The following is a 14,997-nucleotide window of genomic DNA, read 5'->3' as shown; positions in this document are numbered from 1 at the left end:
ACTAACGGCGGACGCTTGTCCGAGCCATCCATGTTTGTGCAAAGCAGCACTGTGATGCGTTTTTTGCTGTGTTTGCCGCCGTGACAGCGCTGCCCCTTGAAGTCGAGCGTCCTAGCCGGCAACATCTCGTAGAATAGCCCGGTCTCGTCGGCGTTGTAAATGTCTGCAGGCGCGAAGTTGCTTAAAATTCCGGCCATGTTACTCGCCTTCCAAGCAGCTGCTCCGTCCACGTCTGCTGACATTGACTCGCCGCACAACACTTTTCCAACGATGTTATGGCGGGCCTTGAGACGGTTTAGCCAGCCAATGCTGGCTTTAAAATCATCAATGCCAAGTAGGCATGCATAGTTCAAGGCTTTCTGCTGGACGATGCTTCCGGACAGGGGGACGTTGCTGGCTCGTGCTTACACAAACCACGCATGCACTGCTTTGTCCAACTCTTCATGGAGGGGCCGCGTCACCTTTTTGTGCTTCGAGGATGTGCCTGAAGCAAGTGCCATTCTCACGCTGTCCTTATTGCCTAGAATCGTTGACAGCGAACTTGCAGGAATTCCGAAGTCTTCAGCAATTGCCGCTTTCTTCCTTCCGCTTTCTGCTTGGGCGATTATTTGAGCTTTTTGCTCAAGGGAAAGAGTTTTGCGTTTTTTCACTTGCGTTGCCATCGTGTCCTGCGGATGAAAACTCGTCGTAGTCGAAGAGAAAGGCAGCGAGTGAACAACGCGACCACGACACAAAGCCAAAATGGCGGAACTGCAATCACGTGATTTCATGCTTAATGTGGCTTTGGATTTGACTTGGACTTCTCGCCAATAAAACTAGTTTCGATTTTGAACGCGAAAATTTCGTTGAAGCGGAAACGCTCTGCAAAAATGGTTCGTTGTGCAGAGAAATTTAGGCCATTAATTCTTATAGGATACTCGCGGGGAATAAAAAATTATTCGTTGTCGCGGAAATTTCGTTGTGGCGGTATTCGTTGTGGCGGGATTCAACTGTATGAACATTTTAAAGAAGGCTGCGTGAATTGCTGATAAAGGGAAGACAGTGAAGAGTAGATAGCAGCAAGAAGGTATGGTACACAAAATTTACAGCAACATTGAGGTTTAAAGGACACTGTAGAGGAGGACTCCGGTAATTTCGACCCCCTGTGTTCTTTAACGTCTACTGACATAGAACAAAAGCACTTGCACTTTGCCTTCATCGAAATGCAGCTGCCAGGTTGGACTTTCATCCTAGGGCTCAGCAGTAGAGTGTCCTAACCACTAAGCCATCATGGCAGAGAAAAGTAGGAGAGGGAAAATATGCACTCACTCATGGTAGGACAGCAGGGGTAAGCATGAAATGCGTTGCAGTACTGGCATAGCGCATTCTAGATAGAGACTGAACGTTGTTTCATAGTCTCTCTCAGCCAAGCCCAACCATGTGTCTACGCTACTGCTTTTGCGGCAAAATGCAACGTCCAGGACTACTACCTTCCGCTGCCTATGCACTTTACAAAGGGTTCTACGGCGTGCCAAACGATAGCATCACAGCTCTACATGAGACTAGTTGCCTACGAGTGCACAGATTATGCATGCTGCTCTCGCTTCGCTCACATGTCATGAAGACTGAAGATACACTGCTCGGACTCTGCACTGGCTCATAACCGTCGTATGCCGCTTCTCCCATCCAAAAACATGGAAGACCTTGTTGCTGCCTTCGGGGGCAGTGCAGCACATCGGCACCAGGAGGGAAATTTTAAGTTTTGCCAAAGCTCATTTAGGTTTGCAGCCGTTCCCCTTTCGGTCCGGTGCCAAGGTCACTCGTGCAGTATAACAGAAGCTAAATGCATTACAAGCTTAAAAAAGGGTGACCTGACGTAGTACTGAGTGGTGCAAAACAAGGCAGTGGGGGCACTGTGTGGAAATGGTTTTGCAGTGCTCTAATGCACTACAAAACTTTCGTCTCTCAAATGATACTGACATCATTGAAAATGACACTATACTGATGTAAAGCTTTTGTTTCAATAAGACTCAAACTCGCCCCTTTATATCATGTCATTTTATCTGCGCAAATTATAACTATTTCATTACAACCTTTTTCTCTTTTGCAATATAACTTCCCATTTCCTGGCCTAATACTGGTTTGTCTTTATTAGTTACGGTTCTTATGTTCAACCATTTTTTTTTTCTCTGATCCTATGTATGCATTATATGCTTACTCCTGTCTAAAGCGTGTCACTCAGGCTGGCACTATGCTTCTAAATAAATCAATATATAAAAATGTAGCACTTCCACAACATTTACATGAAATCGAAAACCTACTACTAACAATGAAAATATATATCATTAGGATACACTGGGCAGGTCAGAGCAGGATGGAAGGTATTTCTAAACACTGTGCATTCAATCAGTACAAAAATTACCAGACAGCTTCCTTAAATCCATGTCATCACTAAGAACTAATATATTGTAAGGATATTAGTACAATAAAGATTTTTTGCTGGTCCACGCAACTTCACTACAAGGGGGTTCTACAGCAACACCATAAAATACATTTGCACTACTCTTTCCTTAGACAATCTACAAGGCTACTTCCCGGGGCTGAATGCTTAACTGATGGCTGCAGACAAAGCCAGAGAAGAACTGTGAGACCCAATCAAGAAATCTTAATGGCAAGCACCCAACATCTCTCTTAGAAAGACATGCCTCATAACACAAGAAAGAATTTTGTAAGCCTTAAATATGATTAAAACAAAAAAAAAAAAAAAAAAAAGAAGAAAGAGAAGTGAAGCTTGCACTACAGTTTGATGCCTGGCCGCAGACACTCACCTGCATCGGACGGGAGAGAATGTGAACGACGCACTCTTTAAATATCTAGAAAAGAAATTGAAAACTTTTTAAGCTGCTAAGATCAGATGTAGTTTCTATGGTTTCTAGCAGGGTTGTGTGAATATTTGGAAGCTTCGAATATGAAAGCGAATAATGCAGTATTCGAATCGGGCTTCGAAGCTCAATAAATAAAAAAAAAATGAACTGTTGAAAGAAGCAGTTGATGATTTAATATTCTTTCTAACACCGTTACACAACTGCACTGCTCTGGATGTCGGCAGGCATTGTGCACATGGCATAGTAGCCATGCCTACAAACTCTGCTTTTGGTGGTTGCTTGGTTTTGCACATCGTCGACAAGCGCACATGATGGGACAAAGCCCGAATGCGAAAGTGAGCATGCCGTGGGGAGAACTACGCTGCATCTGCCACATGGAAGGGCCCAAAAGCTGAAGATGATAAAAAAGATAAGAATGTTGAACTACCACCACGACCGAGGTTAACGCTCCAATGGCGTTGGCTCGCGTAGCTGCTGTGTTGTTGCTAGAAGCCAACTTCAAAAATGGCAATAGCTTAAATTTTACATCCTTCGACAGCTGATATTGATACAAACTATAGTCGACGACGAAGCAGAGACAATCAGTGGCTAGTTGACGTAGACGATGAAGTGGTTGCTAGTTGGCGTAGACGACGAAGTTGGTTGCCTGGAACTGCGCTCAGACCGCTGCTCGGACCGCTCTCGGACTTCGGCAGTCTTCTAGGCTCAGGGCGTTGCCTGGACGTTCGGCGCAATACCCGTTACAGTCTGGTGGAGTGCGCTGGGTACGTTTTGCCACGTTTACACGCTTCACGACGGATCTTACTCCGGTCCACCAGCGACTCAGTCGCCGCCTCCGCGGACAGTCGCCTGAGGTTGGGCCCCTTTCCACCCCTACGAGGATCACGCAGCTGCAACTCTCGAGCCACCTCGACATGGCCACTGATCCCAGGCTCTCAGCTCCGATCCTTTGCCACCCGCCGCGAACACCACCATCTTTTCACGGCAACGTCTTCGAAGACGCTGAGGATTGGCTGGCTACCTTCGAGCGAGTGGCTCGGTACAACGGCTGGAGTGACGAGCGAAAGCTCAATAATGTTTACTTCGCCCTAGAAGAGTCTGCACATACGTGGCTCGAAAACCACAAGGGCGACCTTACCGCCTGGCAAGCATTTTGCCATGAACTTCTGACCACCTTCCCCAACGCCGATCGCCGCGAGAAAGCTGAAGCTGCACTTCAGTCCAGAAACCAGCGGCCAAATGAAAGTGTACGCATGTTCTGTGAAGACATGACCCGTCTTTTCCAGCGCGCAGACCCCAATATGAAAGAGGAGACGAAGCTTCGCCACCTCATGCGTGGAGTTAAGCAGGAGCTGTTTGCGGGCCTCGTTCGCAGTCCACCGCGTACCGTTGCTGAATTCCTCGCGGAAGCAACGACCATGGAAACGACGCTTCAACAACGGGCCCGGCAGTACAACCGAGATGTTAGCAGCCTGGCCCCAGATGTTTTTTCGTCGTGCCATGGAGGCGGTGCGGACGCCTTACGTGGCCTCATTCGGTCGGTTGTTCGAGAGGAACTCCAAAGTTTCCGTCTGTCTCAGAGTGCGCCAGTGACCTCACTGACCGAAGTCGTCAGAGATGAAGTACGCCAGGCTGCTCGTGAATTCCCAGTCACCAACGTACTGCAGCGCGGCGATGAAATGCCCACACACACATCCGTTGTTCCTCAGGCAGCTGTCTACGATCCTGTCGCTACCATGCCTCTACGGGTTGACGACAAACGAACGTACGCGTTCGTTGCACGTCAAGCAGCTGCCTGTGGTCCTATTGACCCGACACCGGTGGTTAGTCACATCAGTCCGTATGACGTATCGGCTCAAGCTGTGGTGCCTGTTACACGCCCTCGCAAGTCGGATGTGTGGCGTACGCGGGACTGCAGGCCAATCTACTACCACTGCGGGGAGGCCGGCCACCTTTACCGTGCATACCCGTATCGCCGAGTAGGGCTTCGCACCCGATGCGCCCTGTCCACGGAACGGCGAACGGCCGCTCGAAATAGAAGCTCATCTGTCGGCCTATGACAGGCGCTATGACTCAGGATCGTCACCTCCGCTGCAGTACCATTCCCCAAGCCCTCGCAGAGACCCCAGCAATACTGAGTGGCGTTCTCAAAGTCCACACCGGGAAAACTAATTCCAGCGGTCTCCGGAGGCAGGGCCGCTGCTGTCGGAAAAATTGAAGATCCTCCGCCGCCGGTACACCGATACGCTGATTTCTCACAGGGGCAGGGTAGCGACAACATCCGACGGGCTACTTCTGATTTGTGCGTGACACTTGACGGAACTAACACGATCGCGTTACTTGACACCGGTGCAGACTATTCAGTGATGAGCCACGCCCTCGCCCAGGAATTGAGCAAAGTTGAGACGCCATGGTTGGGCCCTAGCATTCGCACGGCTGGAGGTCACCTCATTAGCCCGGCCGGAAGGTGCACAGCCCGAATCGGCATCCGCGGTTTCGTCTACGTTGGGGAATTCGTTGTCTTGTGCGAATGTTCGAGAGATTTGATTCTGGAGCTCGACTTTCTGCAGGCAAACGGTGTTGTCATCGACCTACACGAGGCACGAGTCACATTCTCGACCAAACGGGCAGTGGCACGCTTAGACACCCGCGATCCCTGTAGCCATGCTCTGCGTATTGTGGAGGATGATGTCACGGTGCCACCACGGTGCAGTGTCGTAATGCGCGTGCAGAATGACCTATTTCATGACTTTGAGGGCATGGCGGAGGGTCATATCCCGCTGCTGCTTGAGAGGGGTCTCATTGTTGCCCGAGGCCTCGTCCACCTACGGGATGGCTGCACTACCGTTCTGCTCACCAACTTTTCGAACGAATTTCAGCACCTCGTCAAAGGCACGGTAATCTCCTTCCTCCAAGACGTCGCGGAGTGTCCACATTTGTGCACCGTGGAAGAAGCCCTTCAAGACGACACTGGACCTCGTCACGTTCTGCCACCTATCGAAATAAACACCGAGTTATCGCCGGCTCAGAAGGATCTTCTTTCGGCTGTCTTGGCAGATTTTGCAGACTGCTTCGCAACGTCTTCCAAAGTGGGCCGAACTCCGGTCGCCAAGCACCGTATAATTACAGACGAGACCACGTGCCCCGTATGCCAACGCCCATACCGCGTTTCTCCAACGGAACGAGCAGCGATTCACAGACAGGTCACCGAAATGCTTTCCAACAATGTCATTCAGCTGTCTACAAGCCCGTGGGCTTCGCCGGTTGTTCTCGTCAGAAAGAAGGACAATACTCTGCGGTTCTGTGTCGATTGCAGAAAACTTAATCTCGTCACTAAAAAGGACGTTTACCCACTTCCCCACATAGACGACGCACTCGATCGACTGCGAGATGCACGATACTTCTCGTCACTAGACCTAAAAAGTGGGTACTGGCAAATAGAAGTGGATGAGAGAGACCAGGAGAAGACTGCTTTCGTGACACCCGATGGCTTGTATGAGTTTAAGGTGCTACCGTTCGGCCTATGTTCGGCACCGGCCACGTTCCAACGCATGATGGCCACCGTTCTGTCCGGTTTGAAGTGGCAGTCGTGTTTGGTTTACCTGGACAATGTCGTCATATTTTCGACCACCTTCGACCAACACCTAGAAAGGTTACGCCTTGTGTTAAAAGCTCTCCGAGACGCCAATCTGACAATCAAACCGGAGAAATGTCACTTCGGCTTTGAGGAACTTCGCTTCCTTGGTCACGTGGTCAGCGCAAAAGGTGTTCGCCCGGACCCTGAAAAGACAGCTGCCGTTTCTGGTTTTCCGCACCCTACTGACAAGAAAGCGGTTCGACGGTTCTTAGGTTTGTGCTCCTATTACAGACGCTTTGTACGAGACTTTTCGCACATCGCAGAACCGCTAATCACACTGACTCGAGATGACACGCCGTTCCTGTGGGGAAGTGAACAAGAGGCCGCTTTGCTTGAGCTTCGCAGTCGCCTACAGAATCCTCCGATACTAGGCCATTTTGACAAAAACGCCGCAACTGACGTTCACATTGATGCCAGCAACGTTGGGGTTGGTGCAGTACTAATTCAGTGGCAAGACGGTGCAGAACGGGTCATCGCCTACGCGAGCCGAACACTTACCCGCTCCGAAACCAACTATTCAACAACTGAGAAAGAATGTCTGGCCGTAATATGGGCCCTCACCAAGTTCCGACCATACCTCTACGGCTGACCTTTCCGCGTTACAAGCGACCACCATTCATTATGCTGGCTCGCGAGCCTCAGAGACCCCTCAGGACGATTGGCTAGATGGAGCCTTAGATTACAAGAGTATGACGTAACAGTCGTATACAAATCAGGACGGAAGCATCAGGATGCTGACTGTCTGTTGCGCTCGCCCATCGCCATATGTCCAGAAGAAACGGCCGATTGATTTTCCCTTTCTGGGGGCTATTAGTACAACAAAAATGGCGCAGCTGCAGAGAATGGACCCAGAGTTAGCGTCACTCGTCGACTATCTGCAGGGCATCGACGCCCGTATTCCCCGTGTTTTTCATCGTGGGCTTCAAACGTTCACTCTGCGTGGTAACGTGCTCTACAAGCGAAATTTCGCTAACAGTGAAGAGACGTTTCTCCTTGTTGTGCCCCCCGAGTTCCGCCGAGATATATTGAGTGCCTGTCATGATGAACCCACCGCCGGCCACCTGGGGGTGAGCCGTACACTTGCACGAATTCGTCAAAAGTATTATTGGCCCAGGTTACTCCCATCGGTGCGGGCTTATGTACGCTCATGTCGTGACTGCCAACGTCGCAAGTCTCCGCCATTGAAACCCGCTGGATTTCTTCAGCCTATTGCTCCGCCGAAGACCCCTTTCCATCAAGTAGGCATGGATCTTCTCTGTCCTTTTCCGAAGTCCTCGTCTGGCAACCGTTGGGTAGTCGTCGCGACAGACTACCTAACACGGTATGCAGAGACCGCGTCCCTTGTTAAAGGTACTGCAGCCGAAGTTGCTCAATTTTTCGTTCATAACATTGTCCTACGTCATGGCGCCCCCGTTGTGGTAATCACTGACCGTGGAACAGCTTTTACGGCTTGCCTAATCTGGTTGGTCATGACTCTGACTCACACTAGCCATCCGACGTGCGACGTGCGACGGCGTATCACCCTCAGACCAACGGGCTGGTGGAGCGCCTCAATCGCACCCTCACCGACATGATTTCTATGTATGTGGACGCAGAACATCGCACCTGGGATGCGATTTTGCCCTATATAACTTTCGCGTACAATACCGCCACTCAAGAGACGACGCGACTGACCCCGTTCCAACTTGTCTTCGGTCGCCAAGTGAGCACGCCGTTGGATGCCATGATGCCAGTTAGTCCTTCTTGCGGCTCTGACGCCGAACTTGACGCCAACATCTTTGTTCAGCGTGCTGAGGAAGCGCAGCAACTAGCACGCCTCAGAATCCACCGACAACAGGCGAATGACGCTGCTCGGTATAACCTCAGCCGAAGAATCGTCACTTACGAGACGGGCGACCTCGTCTGGGTTTGGACACCTGTTCGTCATCGCGGCCTATCTGAAAAATTACTGCGCCGATACTTCGGCCCTTACGAGATTATTCGCCGTATCAGTGAAGTCACCTACGCCGTTGTTCCCGTAGCTTCAGCTCCATCCCGAAGGCCACAGCATCCTGAAGTCATGCACGTGGTTCGGCTGTAGCCCTATCATGATCGTACATGACTGAACTTTTCGTCAACGCTGCTGGGTCCTTGTGACACTTTAGTGCACCCTTTCGCTGACTTCTTCCTAGTAGCACCGCGTCGCATCGAGTCGATGCTACAGAGGAGGGGGGCAGTGATACAAATTATAGTCGACGACGAAGCGGAGACAATCAGTGGCTAGTTGACGTAGACGAAGTGGTTGCTAGTTGGCGTAGACGAAGTTGGTTGCCTGGAACCGCGCTCAGACCGCTGCTCGGACCGCTCTCGGACTTCGGCAGTCTTCTAGGCTCAGGGCGTTGCCTGGACGTTCGGCGCAATACCCGTTATACCGTATTTACTCGCATAATGATCGCACCCCTGAATTTTGAGGTCAAAATTCCATTTTTTAAATTCCCCGCGTAATGATTGCACCCCGAACATGGAGCCGCCTGGTGGTTGATCTGCAGTCATCCCGCAGCGAATGCATTCCGACGAGTTCCCAACCTAGTCTAGTAACGTTGGAGTTCCCACGATTCCATGCTTTGCGGCGTTCACCATTTTGCAATTCGGCAGCGTCGTAGCGTGCTTTGTGTTTTTGTGCGAGTTTACGCCATTTCACCATGGGGCGGTATGCCAGTTACACCGCCGCGTTCAAGCTCAAGGCTGTCGACTATGCACTGGAGCATGGCAACCGCGCTGCTGGTAGGCATTTCGGCGTGAACGAAATAAGGATACGCTATTGGAAGAAGCAGCGCGAGAAGCTGATGGCTACGAACAAGACACGGCGGGCTTTCCGTGGACCCAAAACGGGCAAGTTCCCTCGTGTTGAGGAGGCGGTCCTAGAATACGTGAGGGACCTGCGCAAGGATGGTTGTGCAGTGTCATTAGAAATGATACAGACGCAGGCGCGCACAACTGCCAGGAAGCTGGGAATCGCCGCAAAGGATTTCCGCGCTAGCTCCGGTTGGACGACTCGCTTTATGCGACGGAATGGGCTTTCCCTGAGGCGGCGGACGTCGTTGTGCCAGCGGCTCCCAGCCGCGTATGAAAGCAAAGTGATAGACTTCCATCACTTCGTCACTAGGCTTCGCGAAAAATGCGGTTACCTCATGTCGCAAATTGGAAACGCCGATCAAACTCCACTGACGTTCGACATGCCCCGGAATACAACTGTGAACGAGAAGGGTGCTCGGAGCGTCCTCGTGAAAACGTCTGGCGCAGAAAAACAGCGATGCACAGTCATGCTTGCTGTGACGGCCGACGGGCGGAAGCTGCCACCATACGTGATCTTCAAACGGAAGACTATTCCGAAGGGAAACTTTCCCCGTGGCATCCATATACGTGCACAGATGAAAGGGTGGATGACTGCAGACCTGATGGTCGACTGGATCAAGACTGTTTGGGGAAGAAGACCAGGAGCATTTCTGCTTCCCTCGCTTCTGGTTTTGGACAGTTTTAGGGGTCACCTTGTGGACAGCGTGCGTGCCAAGCTGAAAGAGCTGCGCACGGATATTGCAGTCATTCCTGGCGGCCTGACTTCACTGCTGCAGCCTCTCGACGTGTCTTTGAACAAACCGTTCAAGGACAACGTTCGACGACTTTATGCTGAGTGGATGGCGATGGGCCAGCATGATTTGACGCCGAGCGGAAAGATTAGAAGGCCATCCGTGGAGATGCCGTGCTCGCGGATCACAGAAGCGTGGAGCAGTATCCCCGACGAGGTAGTGGCTAAGAGTTTTAAGAAGACAGGCATATCTAACGCTTTGGATGGAACGGAAGATGACTTCCTGTGGGATTGTGAAGATGCTCCCAGCGACGACACTGCCATTTCCGATGAGTCGTGCAGCAGTGAAAGCGAGGATGGCGAGGATTCAGACTTTGATTAGAGTACTGACGAAAAAAAATAAATGGGCATTGTGCACTCCATGTGATGCTTAATGTGCGTGTTTATTGCGAAGGTAAGCCTTACTCAGCTTTTATTTTTGGTTGTAATCGAGATATATGTTCTAAGACGTCTGACCTGCAACTTGTTTGCGTTTTCGGTGCTCAAAAATTTTTTGTAGAAAATTTACCCCGCGTAATGATCGCACCCCGAAATTTGCGTCAGTATTTAAAAAAAAAAAGTGCGATCATTATGCAAGTAAATACGGTAATATTAAATGAAGAAGTGAAACGCCAGTTACTCTAGGTACCGCGATGAGAAAGCTGGCATCGTGAAGCCCAGGACTGACACCTTCGTAATTTTTTCTCATTACAGCGCAGCCCCGATTACACGTCCGTTTTTTTTGCGGAAACATGTATTTTTATGACAAATTAGTGCAGCCGCATCGAATCTTTGAAATATATAATGCATTGAAAGTATGGATGACACGATGTGCCTATATGATTGGTGTGAAGCAACCACCCAAAATAAAAGCTTGCTAGCGGCTGCTTAATCACTCTATTTTATACAGAGTGTTTAAAGTTATTCAATACAAATTTTTCTTTCAAAAGATACGAAAGATACACTGGCGTGGTAACTTCAGGTGAACTGTAATGCACGACAGACATTATGCATGTTATACAGCCTAATGATCAGCTGGTCAATTAACTAAAATTAACCTTCACATTACTGATTTTGAGCAGCAACGGTATATTGTGAAATTGAAGAATCGAAGGTGGCTGTCAACATCAAAGGTGAGTCCCCTTTTTAATTTTCTTAATTGACGCTGTGCTCGAAATACACAAAGTCCAAAATACGCATCAGAAAGCTTGCTGAGTCGGTTTTCACACAATGTGCATTTATAAAATGGCATCACTAAGCGTGGTATATTATTGCCAAAATAATCTAAAGATCTGCTACATTATAAAATACACAAATTGCATCTGTATCTGATGCATAATTAATTGAAACGAAGCCATTTCTCATAAATGTGCAATGCGTGAAAGCCAACTAAATGACCTTTCCAATGAGTATTTTTGACATTCAATGTTGCCCTTTAGAACTGCCCTTTAAGATCAATGATAAAAAAGTTAGTAAATTAGTTTTAGTTAATTAATCATCTGGTCATTATGCTCTATGATGTACATAATGTCCCCTTGGCTTAAAACCCATCTAAACTGATCCCACTGGTATCAGATTTGTATTGCATAATTTGAAATACCGTTTACTTTACTGGGTAATGTCACATCATCCTAACCTTCTAAAATTGAGCACTTGTGAAGGCTTGGCCAAAGGTGTGAAGCAGTGCTTCACACATGAAACCTATGGCTCCCGGGTAGGGGGCAACCTTTTCCTGGGATGCATTTTTGAGCCTATCGCTGTCAAAGCCTTGAAGAAATCAATTATATGTTCCTATTAATGAAAGGTCATTGCCTGATGCTAAGTTCATAACAAGAACAGACATTTTATGATTAACTAGGAAGTAGCTTCGCTGTGACTTCAATGCAGCACACGTTAGGCCTAGTGCCACTGAGCGAATGGCGCGCTAGTATTGACAAGTATCCTGCCAGCGCTTAAAAATGCCGAGCAGCATGCCACCGCAAGAAAATGCGCGGCTTGCGCTTGACAGCACGTTTCGATGCATCAAACATGCTTGCACCCCATTTTAGGTTTTGCAAAGCATAACACTTCATCCTTGCTGATGCAAACACCAAGCGGACAAGCAGAGTTTGCACTGCTGAGGCCCCCACCTCACTCACCCGGGGCCTTGAACCATGGGACCTCTTGTTTCATATTTTTGTAACTTCTAGCGGATTCTCAAACAACCTTTTAGCTTGAACTTCAATCATGCGTTCTCAGCTCAAGGACAAGCTCAGCATGCAGAATGACGCGTTCACAGCCATTACGATTTCTACACAGTCAAAATTATACACGCATAGAACAGTTTTCTGGGTAACATTTTTTTTTAAATTACCAGCTGCCAAGTTGGCGATGCGGCCTTTACACAGGGGAAGCCCTTACGTGAGCATATACACGATTTTACAAAGGGGTGAAGGGTGCTGCCATATTGGGGAGCTGGCTGCTCTCGTAGCACAAGGAAGTGTTGACTTCCCCCTTAACAACCCAGTCAAACTGGTTTCTCCAAGGGTCGTAAAATGGTGTATACAGTAGCACCACTTTTTCTTACACCAAGAGGTTTGCACATTTGCTGTATAGATTTACCTGACTGACAACAAGCAGTTTCCTCCCTTAACTCCTAGTGTCCTTAGCAGACAGCATAATGATGTGATTTATAGTATGGGACTGTTTTCTGACTGTACGCTCAAGGGCAACCATTGTATATAGTTCAGTGCACCTCCTGAACAAGATAATTAATATACAACATTCAGGCATTCATAAAAAAAAAAGCAAAAGTTGAATCTAAGCATTTCACTGGCAACCAATACTGGTCAGCTGTCATCATCATTGACCTGTTCCCAGAACGATGTATACAAGTTCTATTTTCCCCATAACACTACAAATAAAAAAAATTCCTACTTAAAAAACAGCCTGTAATAAGTACAGCGAAAGCTCGTTAATTCGAACCTTGACAATTCAAATTTTCTGATAATTCGAGCTACACTACTTGGTCTGGCAAAGCCCATAGAGGTCTGTGTACCAAATAGCCCATTAATTCGAACACAAGTCGGTTCCGCTACAAATAGTTTGAACGTGCCGTTGTGCCTAGGAAGCCTGCAGCCCAACACAAAGGCAATGAAACACCCCTGCAATAGGGCGACATAGTTACAAGGCTGCGCATGTCCAAAACAGGGACAGAAGATAAAACCAGGTAAAACCTAACTGGTGTCATGACCGCCGTAGCAGCTGATTGTGCCGGAGGGTACATAAGGAGTTGGCGGTTATGGTGGTGACAGCTTGCTCTCTGTTCCGCGTGACCTCAGAGACTTGCAGCTAAATATTTGTTAATTTGACCCTCGTTAAGAAAAAATAGATAAGTATTTCTTTCAACGTGGTGCCAGCCAACGCCCATGAAAGGCTATGGCGTAGGACGGGCGCTATGGGTCTTACACCGGTTAGCTGCGTTCGCCAAAATAGCACTCCTCAAACCTGAACTACATGTTGAGCAGTTGACCCCGCACCTCTGACATGCGCGCAACAGAAAGTGTGATGACACACAAATAGTCACATTTTGGATAATAGGCCAACTACTCAGTTTCGGTTTCGGTTTTATGAGCTTCGCGCCGTCCGCACCCACGGCAACAGTGGTCACTGGCTATGTATCAGCCAGGCTGATCACAGTTGCACAGAGTTTCAGGTTGAGGTAGTGGATTTTTTTAAGCACTGCCATCGTGGTTCTGCCACTGCTTCTAAAATGTATGCTCGTCAAGTGCCGTTCAGTATGTCATGTGGTGAAGCCTCACACGTGATGCAGGCTGCTTGTGAAGTGGCACTGTCGCGACCGCGTCGCATTGTGAATGATACCAAGGAGGTGCTCGCCATTTTCGAGCAGTTCCACTTTGATGCTCCCAACAGTATGCATGCAATAAATAAGGCATTGACTTCAATGCGAAAAATAGTCATTGCCGAGCTCTTGCACTCTAAAAAGCAAGTGACCATTGCCAAATATTCCGCCAAATACCATGCCTACTCACATAATTAACCCACATTTTTTTCTTTCAGGCAAATTAATGTCAGCTTGGGGGGAGGGTTCATTATGCGGGAAAAACGGGATTTTTTTTTGCGTGAGTCTTCCATCCTTCCACTCATCGGTCATCAATGAAAGCACAAAGTCAGTCACCAATCCCACACTTGCAGGAACACTGCAATGTATGCATGCCAAGGAAAGGAAATAGTTGGGGGGGAAGGGGGTCATTATGCGAATGGGTTCATTACACGAGTAAACACAGCAAATTTACCGTAATGCAAATAGTTTTGTCAGTTTTTCGAGGCCATTAGATAATTTGAACGTCAGATAATTCAAACTTTTTCCCGGTCCCGTGAAGTCTGAATTAACGAGCTTTATCTGCAATCAACCCAATGCAATGTGATGGTGACCAAACGAAGCTTAACCTATCTGGAATAAAGTGCTCTACTAATACCATTTTTAGTGTAAGCAGCAGGCAAGTAATGCAACCTGCTTGTTCAAATTATGAGATAAAATTTACACTAGAAACTATGGTGCCAAAGAAATTCTACAGTTACCCAAGACTGAATTAACCAATATCAAATTATTCAGGTTTTACTGCACTTGAATTGTACTATCCTCCATATTGTCATTTAGTCAGTGTAAACCACTCACAGCAGAAATTTTTAAAACTGTGCAAGCATGTACAGTTTAAGTTTTTGCACTTTATTTACAACCCAAAAAGCTTTCTTATGCAACTGATGTTCCACATACTTGCACTGCAATATATTCAGACTAATTATAGGGGTGGGAACTCTGGGTTGTGGCATATACTAATAGAGCATCCCTAATAATTCATCAAATGCAGGCAGCATTGTTGACTGGGTCA

At 48.2% G+C, this 14,997-nt stretch overlaps 1 protein-coding gene across 8 annotated transcripts in view; it reads right to left on the bottom strand.

Annotated features, from left to right (window-relative positions):
• Herc4 (HECT and RLD domain containing E3 ubiquitin ligase 4) overlaps positions 1–14,997 on the bottom strand; it is a 144,439-nt gene that overhangs the window by 51,075 nt on the left and 78,367 nt on the right. For all 8 annotated transcript variants that reach the window (XM_084588726.1, XM_084588727.1, XM_084588724.1 and 5 more), the window contains one exon: positions 2,808–2,852. In XM_084588726.1, the coding sequence (XP_084444852.1) occupies positions 2,808–2,852 (45 nt within the window). The remainder of the gene's footprint in view (positions 1–2,807; positions 2,853–14,997) is intronic.

This window comes from Amblyomma maculatum, chromosome 1 (genome assembly GCF_055883805.1).
Source record: "Amblyomma maculatum isolate TAMU_Amacu chromosome 1, ASM5588380v1, whole genome shotgun sequence".
In the NCBI taxonomy this organism is placed as follows: Eukaryota; Metazoa; Arthropoda; class Arachnida; order Ixodida; family Ixodidae; genus Amblyomma; species Amblyomma maculatum.
Note: the sequence above shows the minus strand (reverse complement) of the source record. Positions and strands in the feature narration are given on the sequence as shown.